Source organism: Cherax quadricarinatus, unplaced genomic scaffold, assembly GCF_038502225.1.
Source record: "Cherax quadricarinatus isolate ZL_2023a unplaced genomic scaffold, ASM3850222v1 Contig598, whole genome shotgun sequence".
NCBI lineage: Eukaryota > Metazoa > Arthropoda > Malacostraca > Decapoda > Parastacidae > Cherax > Cherax quadricarinatus.
In genome coordinates this window covers 5,716-20,346 of record NW_027195624.1, presented here as the reverse complement: position 1 = coordinate 20,346, position 14,631 = coordinate 5,716, and the positions used below count along the sequence as shown (strand labels likewise).

General features: G+C 40.6%; 1 protein-coding gene across 4 annotated transcripts in view; it reads left to right on the top strand.

The window, feature by feature from the left end:
* Positions 1-4,522, top strand: part of LOC128684659 (mitochondrial pyruvate carrier 2) — a 61,124-nt gene extending 56,602 nt beyond the window's left edge. For 3 of the 4 annotated variants that reach the window (XM_070080552.1, XM_070080551.1, XM_070080553.1), the window contains 2 exons: positions 3,320-3,420; positions 4,367-4,522. In XM_070080552.1, the coding sequence (XP_069936653.1) occupies positions 3,320-3,420; positions 4,367-4,466 (201 nt within the window). In that variant the 3' untranslated portion in view covers positions 4,467-4,522. The remainder of the gene's footprint in view (positions 1-3,319; positions 3,421-4,366) is intronic. The other variant, XM_070080549.1, reaches the window with a different exon arrangement.
* Positions 4,523-14,631: the final 10,109 nt, after the last annotated feature.

The following is a 14,631-nucleotide window of genomic DNA, read 5'->3' as shown; positions in this document are numbered from 1 at the left end:
TATCCTGGGTGGCTAACCCTCCGGGGTTAAAAATCCGAACGAAATCTTATCTTAACTTATCTTATCTTGAGGCCTCTGAGCAAAGCAGGTATGCCTTGGATTTGCCTAGCATGGGCCAGTAGACCTGCTGCAGTGCTCCTTCTTTCTCATGTTCTTGTATAACCTTCGGCCTCCAAGACACTGGGAAATAAAAGTGCCTTCAGTGAAGTAAAATGTGGTACAGCAGACCGTCGTTTAACACGATAGTTATTTCCTGAAAACGCCATGGTAGTTAAAACCGTGTTAGACAAACTTAAGAACTTATGAGAAAAATAGAGTTACATTCCTGGGAGCCCCCAAAAAAGCCAAACAACATTTTTTTTAGACCAACCGATCTTACAAAAATAAAAGTGAATATGTAATTGTAGTTCATTGTTGTGATGTATTATGTTGTTTTTAATGCTTAACCCTTTCAGGGTCCGTCCTGTAGATCTACGGCTTTACATTCAGGGTCCAAACCGTAGATCTACGCCAAAATTCTAGCGGCGTCAAGTTTAGTGCGAGAAGGCTGGTAGGCCTACATCTGAGAGAATGGGTCTGGGTGGTCAGTGTGCACACCATAGAAAAAATCTGGACGCCCGCATGGCATTGTGGGAATGTCGGCAGAGTAGCTTTGTTCATCGTGCCTGGCAGCAAGGAAGCTCTCACTCCCCACTCACTCTCCGGGCGAATTCTGACTCTCCTCTTCACAGCTTACAGTTCTAAGACTGATGGAAGTGGAGCTGAAGATGAATTCTATGGTTTTGAACCATATGATACCATTGTGCCATATGGTACAATGGTATCATATGGTACAATGGTACCATATGGTACAATGTACCATATAGTACATTGTACCATATGGCACATTATACCATATGGTACAGGGACCCTAATGGAAATAAGTCTGTCTGACTTTTTTGGGTTATCCTAGGTTCTCCAAACATATGTTGCTAAGTATATTCTATGTAACTTTATTTGTGTATAACTAAATAAACTTACTTATGATGCCACATGCACTTGAGTAAGTTTATTCAGGTGTACAAAAATACAATTACATAGATTATCATACATAGCAGCATACGTATAAAATCCTAGGATAACCCAAAAAAGTCAGGGTGACTTACTTCCATCGTTATCCCTGTATCTGTACCATATGGTGTCCTGTACTGTATGGTACCCTGTACCATATGGTACAGGGTTATTGTGTTGAATACAATGAGTGTACACATATACAATATACATATTGGTCTCACAGGCCACAAATGTTATTAGAAAAAGAAACAAAAATTAGAAAAGAAAAAAAGTAAAAAAAAATGTAAAATAAAAAAAATGCGATTTTGAGGAAGTCACTGATGTTGCCGCCACCCTGTCATTTTGGGTCAACTTCCCGCCGCTGTATCTCGGTAAGTACTGATCAGAATTTTTTTTTTTTTTACCTTCACAAAAATATCTTTAATTCTGTAATTTTTTTTTTTTTTTTTTTTTTTTCTCCAAAATTTCTTGGACACTGGGGCACCCCTTCTGATTTTGGCCTTGGACCATGAAAGGGTTAATTCTCTCAAACCAACCTTTGCTGGCCTTAAATTCAATAACATCACCACTAGTTGCATGCATTTTTTTAATTAAATCGTCATGCAACTGCCTTGCCTTTTCACATATTATAGATTGAGAAATACTATCTCCTGATATTTGTTTTTCATTTATCCACAACAACAGTCTCTCAACATCTTCGAGTATTTGCGATCCCTGTTTCAAAAACATTCTTGCACCTTTTGCAACAACAGCTTCCTTGATTGCCTTTCTGTTGGCCAAGATAGCGATGGTTGATTGGGATTTGTTATCCCTTTCAGCGGCGAGAGGCCTTCCCCTAAACTTGTTCTCAGGGTCAAAAATTTTTCAGAAAAAAAAAAAAAATTCTTATGGAAAGATAGAGAATCTTTTCCCGATCATAATGACACCAAAAGTATGAAATTTGATGGAAAACTTACGGAATTATGCTCTTTCGAAGTTAGCGGTCTCGACGATGTTTACACATCGGCAATTTTGCCCACTTTGAGCCCTATTTTCGGCCAATTTACTAGTGGACAAAAATCATAATTATTTCACTAGAACTCTATTTTTTCTATCGAATGAGCACAAGAAACCACCCATTTACTGTTTTCAACTATCCAATAAAGTGATCAGAAATTAGCAATTTTGCCAATTTCACACAAATTTCAAAAGATACCAATTTCCAAATAGGGTCCAGAATAAGCAACACAGACATTCCTGGCACTAAAATAACATTTCCTCTGTTCATTAGTCACATCCCTGGGCCCCTCTTACATTTCTTTTGCTTTCCACTTTGAATTTTTATTCTCACAAAAAATAGAAGATTTAGTGTTATGCAGACTACTGCATTAGTGTAGAAATGGTATAAATAATATCAGTACACTCGTGAAAGAATATTAGACTCCCCAGTTGATGTGTATTGGATGCGTGGCATGATTTGTTTACTTTTGAACTTTGGCAAAACTCGAACATTTCTGCTACTTCGAGCTCAATTTCAAGGTACTTTTCATTGTGAAACCAATCAAAATCGTCTCAATTTCTGTAATGTCTTCCATTCTATAAAATGAGACCAGGAAAATTATAATACAACCATAAATACCCTACGAAAATACAGTGCAACGTTGCTGTTTTAAACCAAAAACACGGTCAAAGTTTTTTTTCTCATTACGCACTGTGCTGCAGGATTTTTTTTATACTGCACACACTGACCAATTAGACCCATTCTTTCATATGTAGGCCTACCAGCTTTCTCTCGCTGGATTTGAGGGCACTAGAATTTAGGCATACTGGTGCGTCAGTAACCCTGGTGTGTAAGCCGTACGTCGGAAACCCTGAAAGGGTTATACAACCTGGCCAGCTCAGAGGCACGCACTCCACTTTCATACTTTGTAATTATCTCCTTCTTCAATTTGATTGTAATTCTCACCCTTTTTACCACAGGGTTGGCACTAGAAGCTTTCTTTGGGCCCATGGTGGCTTATTTAGCAGTTACAAGCACTAAAAAGACTGGAATAATACAAATTTTACCGAATGTGTAAACAGTGGCACACTAACTGAAGGCAGGGCAGCTGAGGCGCACTCAGGCCAGACGGGCACATGGATGCGTTCGGGACGAATGTTGTTAGTCTAGTTTTTCATCATTGGTCGGGCCAAAATTTTTATGCTGAATCGCATCATTAGGCGATTTTATCGTTAGACGATGCCATCGTAGGTTGAGGGTCCACTGTATATGATTTAATTTTTGCAGGGTTTGGTATTGGCTGGTCTTGGGGATATAGCAAGACCTGCAGAAAAGCTATCTCTTTCCCAGTCATCAGCTCTGGCAGCTACTGGTCTTATTTGGTCAAGGTCAGTACCTTTTATTATTGATGAGATACACTATTTCTTAGTGAATAGATATCTTGGAATATTTTCATCCCCAGGGCTGGACTGACACACAGGATGCCAGGTTAAAGGTCCACACATACTGGCAAACTGTCAGCCACCTGAGGAAAAACTTTGCACATACTGCACTGTAACGTGTTTGTGGTATTGATAATAAGTTATAAGTTACTTTTACATCTTTATAATTTGAAAGATATACACCATATGATGCTATAATGAGTAATATTTTCTGTATTGGGTCAAACTCCCATTTTAATTACCGTATGACAATAGAATACAGTGCCTGCACTCTGAAGGAGGGGTGTTAATGTTGCAGTTTAAAAACTGTTGTGTAAAGCACCCTTCTGGCAAGACAGTGATGGAGTGAATGATGGTGAAAGTTTTTCTTTTTCGGGCCACCCTGCCTTGGTGGGAATCGGCCAGTGTGATAATAATAATAAAAATGACAATAGAATTGATTTTGTTTCCCATTTTCTAGATTTTTTTGTATATTGAAAGGCTCAAATATTATTTTGACTTAGATCAAACAAAACCTTAATGAGAGGCTGTCCTTCCTTAATGCTCCTTCAGCTCTTCAAGTTTTAGGATTGCAGTATCATGAAAATGATAGTGATGATTGTAAATATTTACACATTATCATGCAGAGTTTCTTAGTAAAATTGGTTGGTTTATAAGTTGATGATCCACCAGTAAGCTACACATGCAGGTTTAGACCTAAAACTAATGGTTAAATATTTAAGACTTATAACAAATAAAAAACAAATTGGATAAGATTTTCTACCAATTTAAATTATTTTGATCAGGTCAAATAAAATAAAAGAATTTTAAATTCTCGTTTCACGAGTGTATGACTTAAACTTTTGTTATTGTACAGTGTTTGTAGTAGCTCTAAAATAATGAAACTTTGCAGATATTCCTTGGTCATAATTCCTAGGAACTGGAATCTCTTCAGTGTGAATGTGTTCGTGGCTACAACAGGAATCTACCAGTTGGCTCGCATATTCACGTAAATATCTGCTGAATTATCTTAGGCCCTCAGCACTTGACAAATGGGACCTCTGAGAACTTTTAGGAGAATTTTTAACATTAATTATATAATGTGCTTTTTAAATGATGCTAATTCTTTTAACTTGATATGATAATATGTACTTACTTGTGTATAGTGTTATTGTTTGGTGTTTTTGTTAAGTTTAACCTCTTTCCTGTGTTTTACACTACATATTTTGATATTGGTATTCGTTCTGAGTGATCTACACGGTTAGTGTGCTACTGTTTATGCTTCAAGTACTACTACCACTACTATACCTTAGCTGCTGAAAAGCTGTTTCCTTGACTGACTAGCGAGTTCCTAGATGAGAATCCATTTCATAGCTGCTGACTAATTGCTGATTAGTGAGTATCTACAATGTAAGCAAGTCATAGCTGCTGATTAGGGACTTATTAGACTGTAACCCAGAGCTGCTAACTAGTGAGTTACTTGACTGTAACTCATAGCTGCTGACCAGCTATAAGAATAAAAATAAGAAGTTTATTTTGACATGATACATGGTTGTACAGAGGAATATAATAGTTGGGTGTACATGCCAAAAGCCCTTTTGTATGCAGAGCATTTTGGGCAAACTTAAAAATTAACTTAAGATTAGGAAGGCAATAATAGTTCACATGGTCATTAGAATATGAGATAATTGAATACAGTGAGCTCTCGACTAACGATGGCATCGGGTAATGATAATTTCGGGTAACGATGTGTTTTTGCGTAAAAATATTGGCTTGGCCAGCGATGAAAAACTCGGGTAAGAACATTTGTCCCGAACGCGTCCGCCTGTCCGTCTAGCCTGAGCGCTTCAGCTGCCCTGCCTTCAGCTAGTGTGCCATTGTTTACAAGCCAGGGCAGATGGTTCCATGCATACATGTGATACATTTTGTATTCCATTGTTTTTAGTGCTTGTAACTGCTAAATAAGCCACCATGGGACCAAAGAAAGCTTCTAGTATCAAACCTGTGGTAAAAACAGTGAGGTGTACTATTGAATTGAAGAAAGATAATCGCAAGGTACGAAAATGGAATGCGTGCCTCCGAGCTGGCCAGGTTGTATAACAAACCCCAGTCAACCATTGCTACTATCTTGGCCAACAGAAAGGCAATCAAGGAAGCAAAAGGGGCAAGTATGTTTTCAAAACAGAGATCGCAAATACTCGAAGATGAGGAGAGATTGTTGTTGGTGTGGATAAAAAACAAACAATTATTTATTTATTTATTTAATGTCTTTGCAAACAGTACATAGAGATTGTGTATATACAATAGTGGGTTGCAATGTAAAAAGAGCCTCTATTATGCCTAGGCATTATGGGCCATCTTAACATTATTGGCTTAAATTCTACTAATACTAAGGAGTAGTATATCATAGTTGAAAAGTAGGAAAGTAATTATTTCATAGTTGTACAGTAGAATATTAATTATAAATGAATCAAAATTGGTAAATACAAAGATATACATATTTTTATTCTAAAATGCTTTTGTGAGAAACAATGATTCAATTATATTCTTGTCAACAATGGATAAAAGGTTCAGTGTGATTGTTTCAGTTATGATGTATAGGTAAGTAAATGTGTACTGAGTATTTAGCATTTAGTCTAGGGTAATTAAGTGGCTTTTGAGAAGAGTCTTAAATTGATTTTCAGACCGGGTTACTTTAATATCTTCTGGTAATGAATTCCATATTTTGGGGCCCTTCATGTGCATAGAGTTTTTACACAGTGTGATATGGACACGAGGTATATCAAAAAGAGATCTGTGTCTTGTGTTGTGGTCATGTGTCCTGTTTAGGTTGGTGAGGAAAAGTTTGAGTGGGGGGTTTATATTTGCGTGTATTGTTCTGTGTATGTAATAGGCCCATGAATAAGAATGGATGTTCTTAATGGTAAGCAGATTCAGACTTGAAAATTGGTGGAGTATGCTGGCGGGAGTGGGAATTTGTTATCATTCTTACTGCTGCCTTTTGCTGGGTTATTAGGGGTTTTAGGTGATTAGATGTTGTTGATCCCCATGCACAAATTCCATATGTAAGATAAGGGTATATGAATGAATGGTACAGTGCCAGGAGAGCTGATTGTGAAACGTAGTACCTTATCTTTGATAGTATGCCTACAGTCTTGGAGATTTTCTTGGTGATTTGTTGTATGTGTGTCCAGAACTTAAGGCTGCTGTCAAGGTGGATACCTAGGAATTTTCCCTCTGTGAGTCTTGTGACTGATGATCCATTTAGCGTAATGTTAATTGGATCATTTGCAGCTTTGTTTCCAAACTGAATGAAATAGGTTTTATCAGTGTTCAGGGTAAGTTTGTTAGTCATCATTAAAAAAATGCCTGGAACTATTGATGATGTTAGTGAATTTAAGATCAGCAAAGGTTGGTTTGAGACATTTAACCCCTAAATGGTCCAAACGTACATGTATATATATACGTTCTTACATTTAGCCCCAAACGTATATATACGTTTTAATTTTCCTGCCTCCAAATTTGGCACGATTGGCCTCAGATGCTTGGCCAGCATAGAATTGTTCTTAGCACTCGGTGTGCGCAGTATTAAAAAAATCAGGGTTCACTTAGTACCTTGTGGGAGCGCCAGTTAAATTGAGTGCCAGCTAGAGCAAACAGTGCTGCAAACACCAAGGATTCAATGATGTAATGTCATATTAACACTCCTCTTTTAAGAGGAAAGTCATGTTAATCCCAAGTTTAGGGTCTGACGATCTCTATCTCTGTCTCTATCAGTCTCTGTCTCTGTCTCTATCTGTCTCTGTCTGTCTGTCTTTATCTGTCTGTGTCTGTCTCTGTCTTTATCTGTCTGTGTCTATCTGTCTCTGTCTGTCTCTGTCTATCTGTCTGTCTCTATCTGTCTCTGGCTTTGTCTGTCTGTCTCTGTCTGTCTCTTTCAATCTGTCTTTGTCTATCTCTGTCTCACAGGTACACATAAATACAAGAATATGTAGTATAAATTACCTAGGATAACCCAAAAAGGTAGTAGGTTGGTAGACAGCAACCACCCAGGGAAGTACTACCGTCCTGCCAGATGACTGTGAAACAGAAACCTGTAACTGTTTTGCATGATGGTAGGATTGCTGGTTTCTTTATCTGTCTCATAAACACGCTAGATAACAGGGATATCTTGATACTCCTACTTACACTTTGGTCACACTTCACAGACATGCACATGCATATATATATACATACATCTAGGTTTTTCTCCTTTTTCTAAATAGCTCTTGTTCTTCTTTATTTCTTCCATTGTCCATGGGGAAGTGGAAAAGAATCTTTCCTCCGTAAGCCATGCGTGTCGTATGAGACGACTAAAATGCCGGGAGCAATGGGCTAGTAACCCTTTCTCCTGTAGACATTTACTAAAAAAGAGAAGAAGAAAAACTTTATAAAACTGGGATGCTTGAATGTGCGTGGATGTAGTGCGGATGACAAGAAACAGATGATTGCTGATGTTATGAATGAAAAGAAGTTGGATGTCCTGGCCCTAAGCGAAACAAAGCTGAAAGGGGTAGGGGAGTTTCGGTGGGGGGAAATAAATGGGATTAAATCTGGAGTATCTGAGAGTTAGAGCAAAGGAAGGGGTAGCAGTAATGTTGAAGGATCAGTTATGGAAGGAGAAAAGAGAATATGAATAGTGTAAATTCAAGAATTGTGTGGATTAAAGTAAAGGTTGGATGCGAAAAGTGGGTCGTAATAAGCATGTATGCACCTGGAGAAGAGAGGAATGTAGAGGAGAGAGAGAGATTTTGGGAGATGTTAAGTGAATGTATAGGAGCCTTTGAACCAAGTGAGAGAGTAATTGTGGTAGGGGACTTGAATGCTAAAGTAGGAGAAACTTTTAGAGAGGGTGTGGTAGGTAAGTTTGGGGTACCAGGTGTAAATGATAATGGGAGCCCTTTGATTGAACTTTGTATAGAAAGGGGTTTAGTTATAGGTAATACATATTTTAAGAAAAAGAGGATAAATAAGTATACAAGATATGATGTAGGGCGAAATGACAGTAGCTTGTTGGATTATGTTGGAGTAGACTTCAGGATGTACATGTTTATAGAGGGGCCACAGATATATCAGATCACTTTCTAGTTGTAGCTACACTGAGAGTAAAAGGTAGATGGGATACAAAGAGAATAGAAGCATCAGGGAAGAGAGAGGTGAAGGTTTATAAACTAAAAGAGGAGGCAGTTAGGGTAAGATATAAACAGCTATTGGAGGATAGATGGGCTAATGAGAGCATAGGCAATGGGGTCGAAGAAGTAAGGGGTAGGTTTAAAAATGTAGTGTTAGAGTGTTCAGCAGAAGTTTGTGGTTACAGGAAAGTGGGTGCGGGAGGGAAGAGGAGCGATTGGTGGAATGATGATGTAAAGAGAGTAGTAAGGGAGAAAAAGTTAGCATATGAGAAGTTTTTACAAAGTAGAAGTGATGCAAGGAGGGAAGAGTATATGGAGAAAAAGAGAGAGGTTAAGAGAATGGTGAAGCAATGTAAAAAGAGAGCAAATGAGAGAGTGGGTGAGATGTTATCAACAAATTTTGTTGAAAATAAGAACAAGTTTTGGAGTGAGATTAACAAGTTGAGGAAGCCTAGAAAACAAATGGATTTGTCAGTTAAAAATAGGAGAGGAGAGTTATTAAATGGAGAGTTAGAGGTATTGGGAAGATGGAGGGAATATTTTGAGGAATTGTTAAATGTTGATGAAGTTAGGGAAGCTGTGATTTCGTGTATAGGGCAAGGATTAATAACATCTTGTAGGAGTGAGGAAGAGCCAGTTGTGAGTGTGGGGGAAGTTCGTGAGGCAGTAGGTAAAATGAAAGGGTAAGGCAGCCGGGATTGATGGGATAAGGATAGAAATGTTAAAAGCAGGTGGGGATACAGTTTTGGAGTGGTTGGTGCAATTATTTAATAAATGTATGGAAGAGGGTAAGGTACCTAGGGATTGGCAGAGAGCATGCATAGTTCCTTTGTATAAAGGCAAAGGGGACAAAAGAGAGTGCAAAAATTATAGGGGGATAAGTCTGTTGAGTATACCTGGTAAAGTGTATGGTAGAGTTATTATTGAAAGAATTAAGAGTAAGACGGAAAATAGGATAGCAGAAGAACAAGGAGGCTTTAGGAAAGGTAGGGGGTGTGTGGACCAGGTGTTTATAGTGAAAAATAAGGCTAAAGAGGTCTTTGTGGCATTTATGGATTTGGAAAAGGCGTATGACAGGGTGGATAGGGGGGCAATGTGGTAGATGTTGTTATTTCCCAGTAAAAGTAGGCCTTAGACAAGGGTGTGTGATGTCATCGTGGTTGTTTAATATATTTATAGATGGGGTTGTAAGAGAAGTAAATTCGAGGGTCTTGGCAAGAGGTGTGGAGTTAAAAGATAAAGAATCACACATAAAGTGGGAGTTGTCACAGTTGCTCTTTGCTGATGACACTGTGCTCTTGGGAGATTCTGAAGAGAAGTTACAGAGATTGGTGGATAAATTTGGTAGGGTATGCAAAAGAAGAAAATTAAAAGTGAATACAGGAAAGAGTAAGGTTATGAGGATAACAAAAAGATAAGGTGATGAAAGATTGGATATCAGATTGGAAGGAGAGAGTATGGAGGAGGTGAATGTATTCAGATATTTGGGAGTGGACGTGTCAGCAGATGGGTCTATGAAAGATGAGGTGAATCATAGAATTGATGAGGGGAAAAGGGTGAGTGGTGCACTTAGGAGTCTGTGGAAACTAAGAACTTTGTCCTTGGAGGCAAAGAGGGGAATGTATGAGAGTATAGTTTTACCAACGCTCTTATATGGGTGTGAAGCATGGGTGATGAATGTTGCAGCAAGGAGAAGGCTGGAGGAAGTGGAGATGTCACGTCTGAGGGCAATGTGTGGTGTGAATATAATGCAGAGAATTCGTAGTTTGGAAGTTAGAAGGAGGTGCGGGATTACCAAAACTGTTGTCCAGAGGGCTGAGGAAGGGTTGTTGAGGTGGTTCGGACATGTAGAGAGAATGGAGCGAAACAGAATGACTTCAAGAGTGTATCAGTCTGTAGTGGAAGGAAGGTGGGGTAGGGGTCGGCCTAGTAAAGGTTGGAGGGAGGGGGTAAAAGAGGTTTTGTGTGCGAGGGGCTTGGACTTCCAGCAGGCATGCGTGAGCGTGTTTGATAGGAATGAATGGAGACAAATGGTTTTTAATACTTGACGTGCTGTTGGAGTGTGAGCAAAGTAACATTTATGAAGGGGTTCAGGGAAACCGGCAGGTCGGACTTGAGTCCTGGAGATGGGAAGTACAGTGCGTGCACTCTGAAGGAGGGGTGTTAATGTTGCAGTTTAAAAACTGTAGTGTAAAGTACCCTTCTGGCAAGACAGTGATGGAGTGAATGATGGTGAATGTTTTTCTTTTTCGGGCCACCCTGCCTTGGTGGGAATCGGCCAGTGTGATAATAAAAAAAAATAGAATAACCCAAAAATCCAGACAAAGTGCTATACTCTGCTTGAAGATGTGAGTAAACGTGATGATGCAGTCTTGTGGCTCTCTCTGAGACAGAGAGCTAGACAGATAGACAGGGAGCTTGACAGACAGACAAATAGTCAGACAGAAATGTTTGTGTACCAGCAAAAACAAAGCAGGGGGATGGTCATCTAATCTTTTCTTAGCTGCACCCTCCCTCACCCTCGTGTATGCTCATCAAACGTCAGCTCTTGTCAGATGTTATCTCATCATGTTACTGTCAGGGGTGGACTTTTCTTCTTTCTTTCTTTCTTTACTCCTCCTCCTCCTCCTTCCTTCCTTCCTTCCTCCTTCTCTTCCTTCCTTCCTTCCTCCTTCTCTTCCTTCCTTCCTCCCTCCTTCTCTTCCTTCCTTCCTTCCTCCCTCCTTCCTTCCTTCCTTCCTTCCTTCCTTCCTTCCTTCCTTCCTCCCTCCCTCCCTCCTCCTCTCCCTCCTCCTCCTCTCCTCCTCCTCCTTCCTCCCTCCTCCTTCCTTCCTTCCTTCCTTCCTCCCTCCTTCTCTTCCTTCCTTCCTTCCTCCCACCTTCTCTTCCTTCCTTCCTTCCTTCCTCCTTCTCTTCCTTCCTTCCTTCCTTCCTTCCTCCTTCTCTTCCTTCCTCCCTCCTTCTCTTCCTTCCTTCCTTCCTCCCTCCTTCTCCACCTTCCTTCCTTCCTCCTTCTCTTCCTTCCTTCCTTCCTTCCTTCCTTCCTTCCTTCCTTCCTTCCTTCCTCCCTCCCTCCCTCCTCCTTCCTCCTCCTCCCTTCTCTACTTCCACATATCCAAAACATTGCTGGGACTATAAATACTTTGTTTATATTCAAAGACAATAGTAAATGACCAAGGCAGGTGTAAATGTCCACCTGTCAGTGTGTTTGTGACAGTTTGAGTACAATTTCAGTACCTAATACTAGTGTCAGAACAAAGATTGGTTATGAAGTGACAAGAACTACTATAAATTGTAATTATCAGAACATAATAATTATATAAAATAATATGAAAAATAGAAAAAAAGGTATATCGGCAACTCTTCTGCAAGCAGCAGGACTCCATGTTGCCGTCACATGAGCATCCAGTGCCAACTTCTCTGCCTCATATCTCTGACCCTAATTTTTTTTTATTCTAAAACACTTTAAAAAATGTGCTCCTTTTTTTCTATGAAAAAAAACTTTTTTTTTTTTTTTTTTTCAAAATATTCTGGGCGCTGCGTGAGTGAATATATATACGTTTGGACCATTTAAGGGATAAGAATCATAGTAGCATGCACAGTGTCATAAGGCATGGTGAGGCTGCCAGTTGTGACCAAAAAACGGCTGAAAAATATATGCAGGAATTCAAGGAGTACATAGACACTGAAAAATTAAAAACCCCAACAAGTGTTCATTTGTGATGAAACAGGCCTGTTTTGGAAGAAAATGCCAAACAGGACCTACATTACTCAGGAGGAAAAGGCACTCCCAGGACACCAGCCTATGAAAGACAGGGTAACTCTAATGTTTTGTAGCAATGCTAGTGGGATTGCAAAGTAAAGCCTTTACTCGTGTATCACTCTGAAACTCCCAGAGTGTTCAAGAAAAACAGTGTTGTCAAGGCTAATTTGTGTGTGATGCGGAAGGCAAACAGTAAGGCATGGGTCACTAGGGACATTTTCCATGATTGGTTCTATCATGTGTTTAGCCTAACTGTGAAAAAATACCTCCTGGAAAATAAATTGGACCTCAAGTGCCCCCTGGTATTAGACAATGCTCCTGCTCATCTTCCAGACTTGCATATGCAAATTGCAGGGGAGTTGAGCTTTAATAAAGTTTTTTCCTCCTAACACCACTCCTCTCCTCCAGCCCATGGACCAGCAGGTCATTTCAAATTTCAAAAAACTGTATACCAAAGCAGTGTTTCAAAAATGCTTTGAAGTGACCTCAGACACTGAGCTGACTAAGAGACTTTTGGAAATATCACTTTAGTATCCTCAGTTGCATAAACCTTATAGGTAAGGCTTGGGAGGGAGTGATTTGCAGGACTTTGAACTCTGCTTGGAGGAAATTGTGGCCACAATGTGCACAAGAGAGGAATTTTGAAGGGTTTGTGGCTAACCCTGAGTGTGAAACAAAATTATTTGGTGATGCTACAGCGGAGTGGGGTTCAATGATAAACGTCTTCGGAGGCTTCTTACTTTATTTGCAAAGTCGTGGTGGGTACACAGGCTTGTGTGTTTGTGCCCATGGCCCGGGAGGGCCATGCCCACGAAGGAGAGAGGGAGTAGGACTGTTGACTGCTTCTAGGCCTCTGAGTGAGTGAGCAAGTTGCAGGGGTGGGCATACTGAAGTGGTAAGCCTATAGGTGGCAGCACCAGCATGGCACGAAATATGAACTCAGCTGGCAGACAGCATAGGCTGTCTGTGCAGACAGTACAGGCTGTCTACATTTGCTCGGCCACCTACCTCACGTTGTCCCAATGCAACAATACTGGTGGTAAAAAAACTCGGTCTCTCTCTTGTAGGAACAGGGCACAGAACACAAAATAAAAAAACATATATTTATATACATATGGACATAGGGAAAAAAAAACTTCCTACAGGGAGGGAAGAAAAAAGCATGTGGGGTGTGCTAAACTTTGTGGTCATAGGCAGTGAGTGTCGATGGGCATCACTGCACGCCTTCCTGCTAGGCAGTGAGCATCGATGGGCATCACTGCACGCCTTCCTCCTAGGCAGTGAGCGTCGATGGGCATCACTGCATGCCTTCCTACGTCTGGACAGATACTGCAACAGGAGAGACATCGCTGCGGCTGAGCTGTGACGTAACGGAGTACGGTCTCTTCTAGAACAGTGAAGCAGTCACCATAGGAGTCACTGCAGGTTTCACTCAACCTGGGGCACGACCTGCTGGTGCCCTCGAGTGAGGCATCGTCAGTACTCGGCAACTGGGCAGGACTTCTTCTGGCAAGCGACTCAGTAGGACATTTCTCGACTGGTACTGTCGCTGGGCTGTCACTGCCGGCGAGCGTGGAGTGAGTCGTGGCAGAGACGACTGGGTGAAACATCTGGGAGTTGTTACATCATACACCAGACTGCAGTGAGTGAGCTAGCAGTCAAAGTGACATCATCTTTGTGCAGGAGCTCACTGAAGCTTGTGACACGAGGCTGACACAGCGCCTGCCGACAGGGCTAACTGTGGCTTGACGAATGTCATTCTCTCGGCAGTTGGAGCTATAGCAGAGGTTAGTGGGGAGGATATGGAAGACTTGGTGGAGGATGACAATGAAGAACTAACCACTGATGAGCTGCAAGAGCATCTGCAACAGCAAGAGACCACAACTGAGGAAATTGCTTCAGAGGGGAGAGAGAGAGAGATAGAGGAAGTTGCCTTCTTTCACAATTCAGGACATTTGTACAATGTGGAATAAGGTGCAAACCTTTATGGATGAGCATCACCCTGACACAGCTATTGCAAGCCGTGCTGGTGACTTTTACAATGGAAATGTTGTGGCCCGTTTTAGGAAAATCTTAAATGAACGCCAGAAACAGAACTCTATGGACAGATTTTTGGTGTGACAGAGGTCCAGTGACTGTCAAGTTGTTCCCAGTGGCATTAAAAAATGAAGGGAAGTAACCCCGGAAAAGGACTTGCTACCTAAAGTCCTTATGGAAGGGGATTCCCCTTCCAAACAATAATAC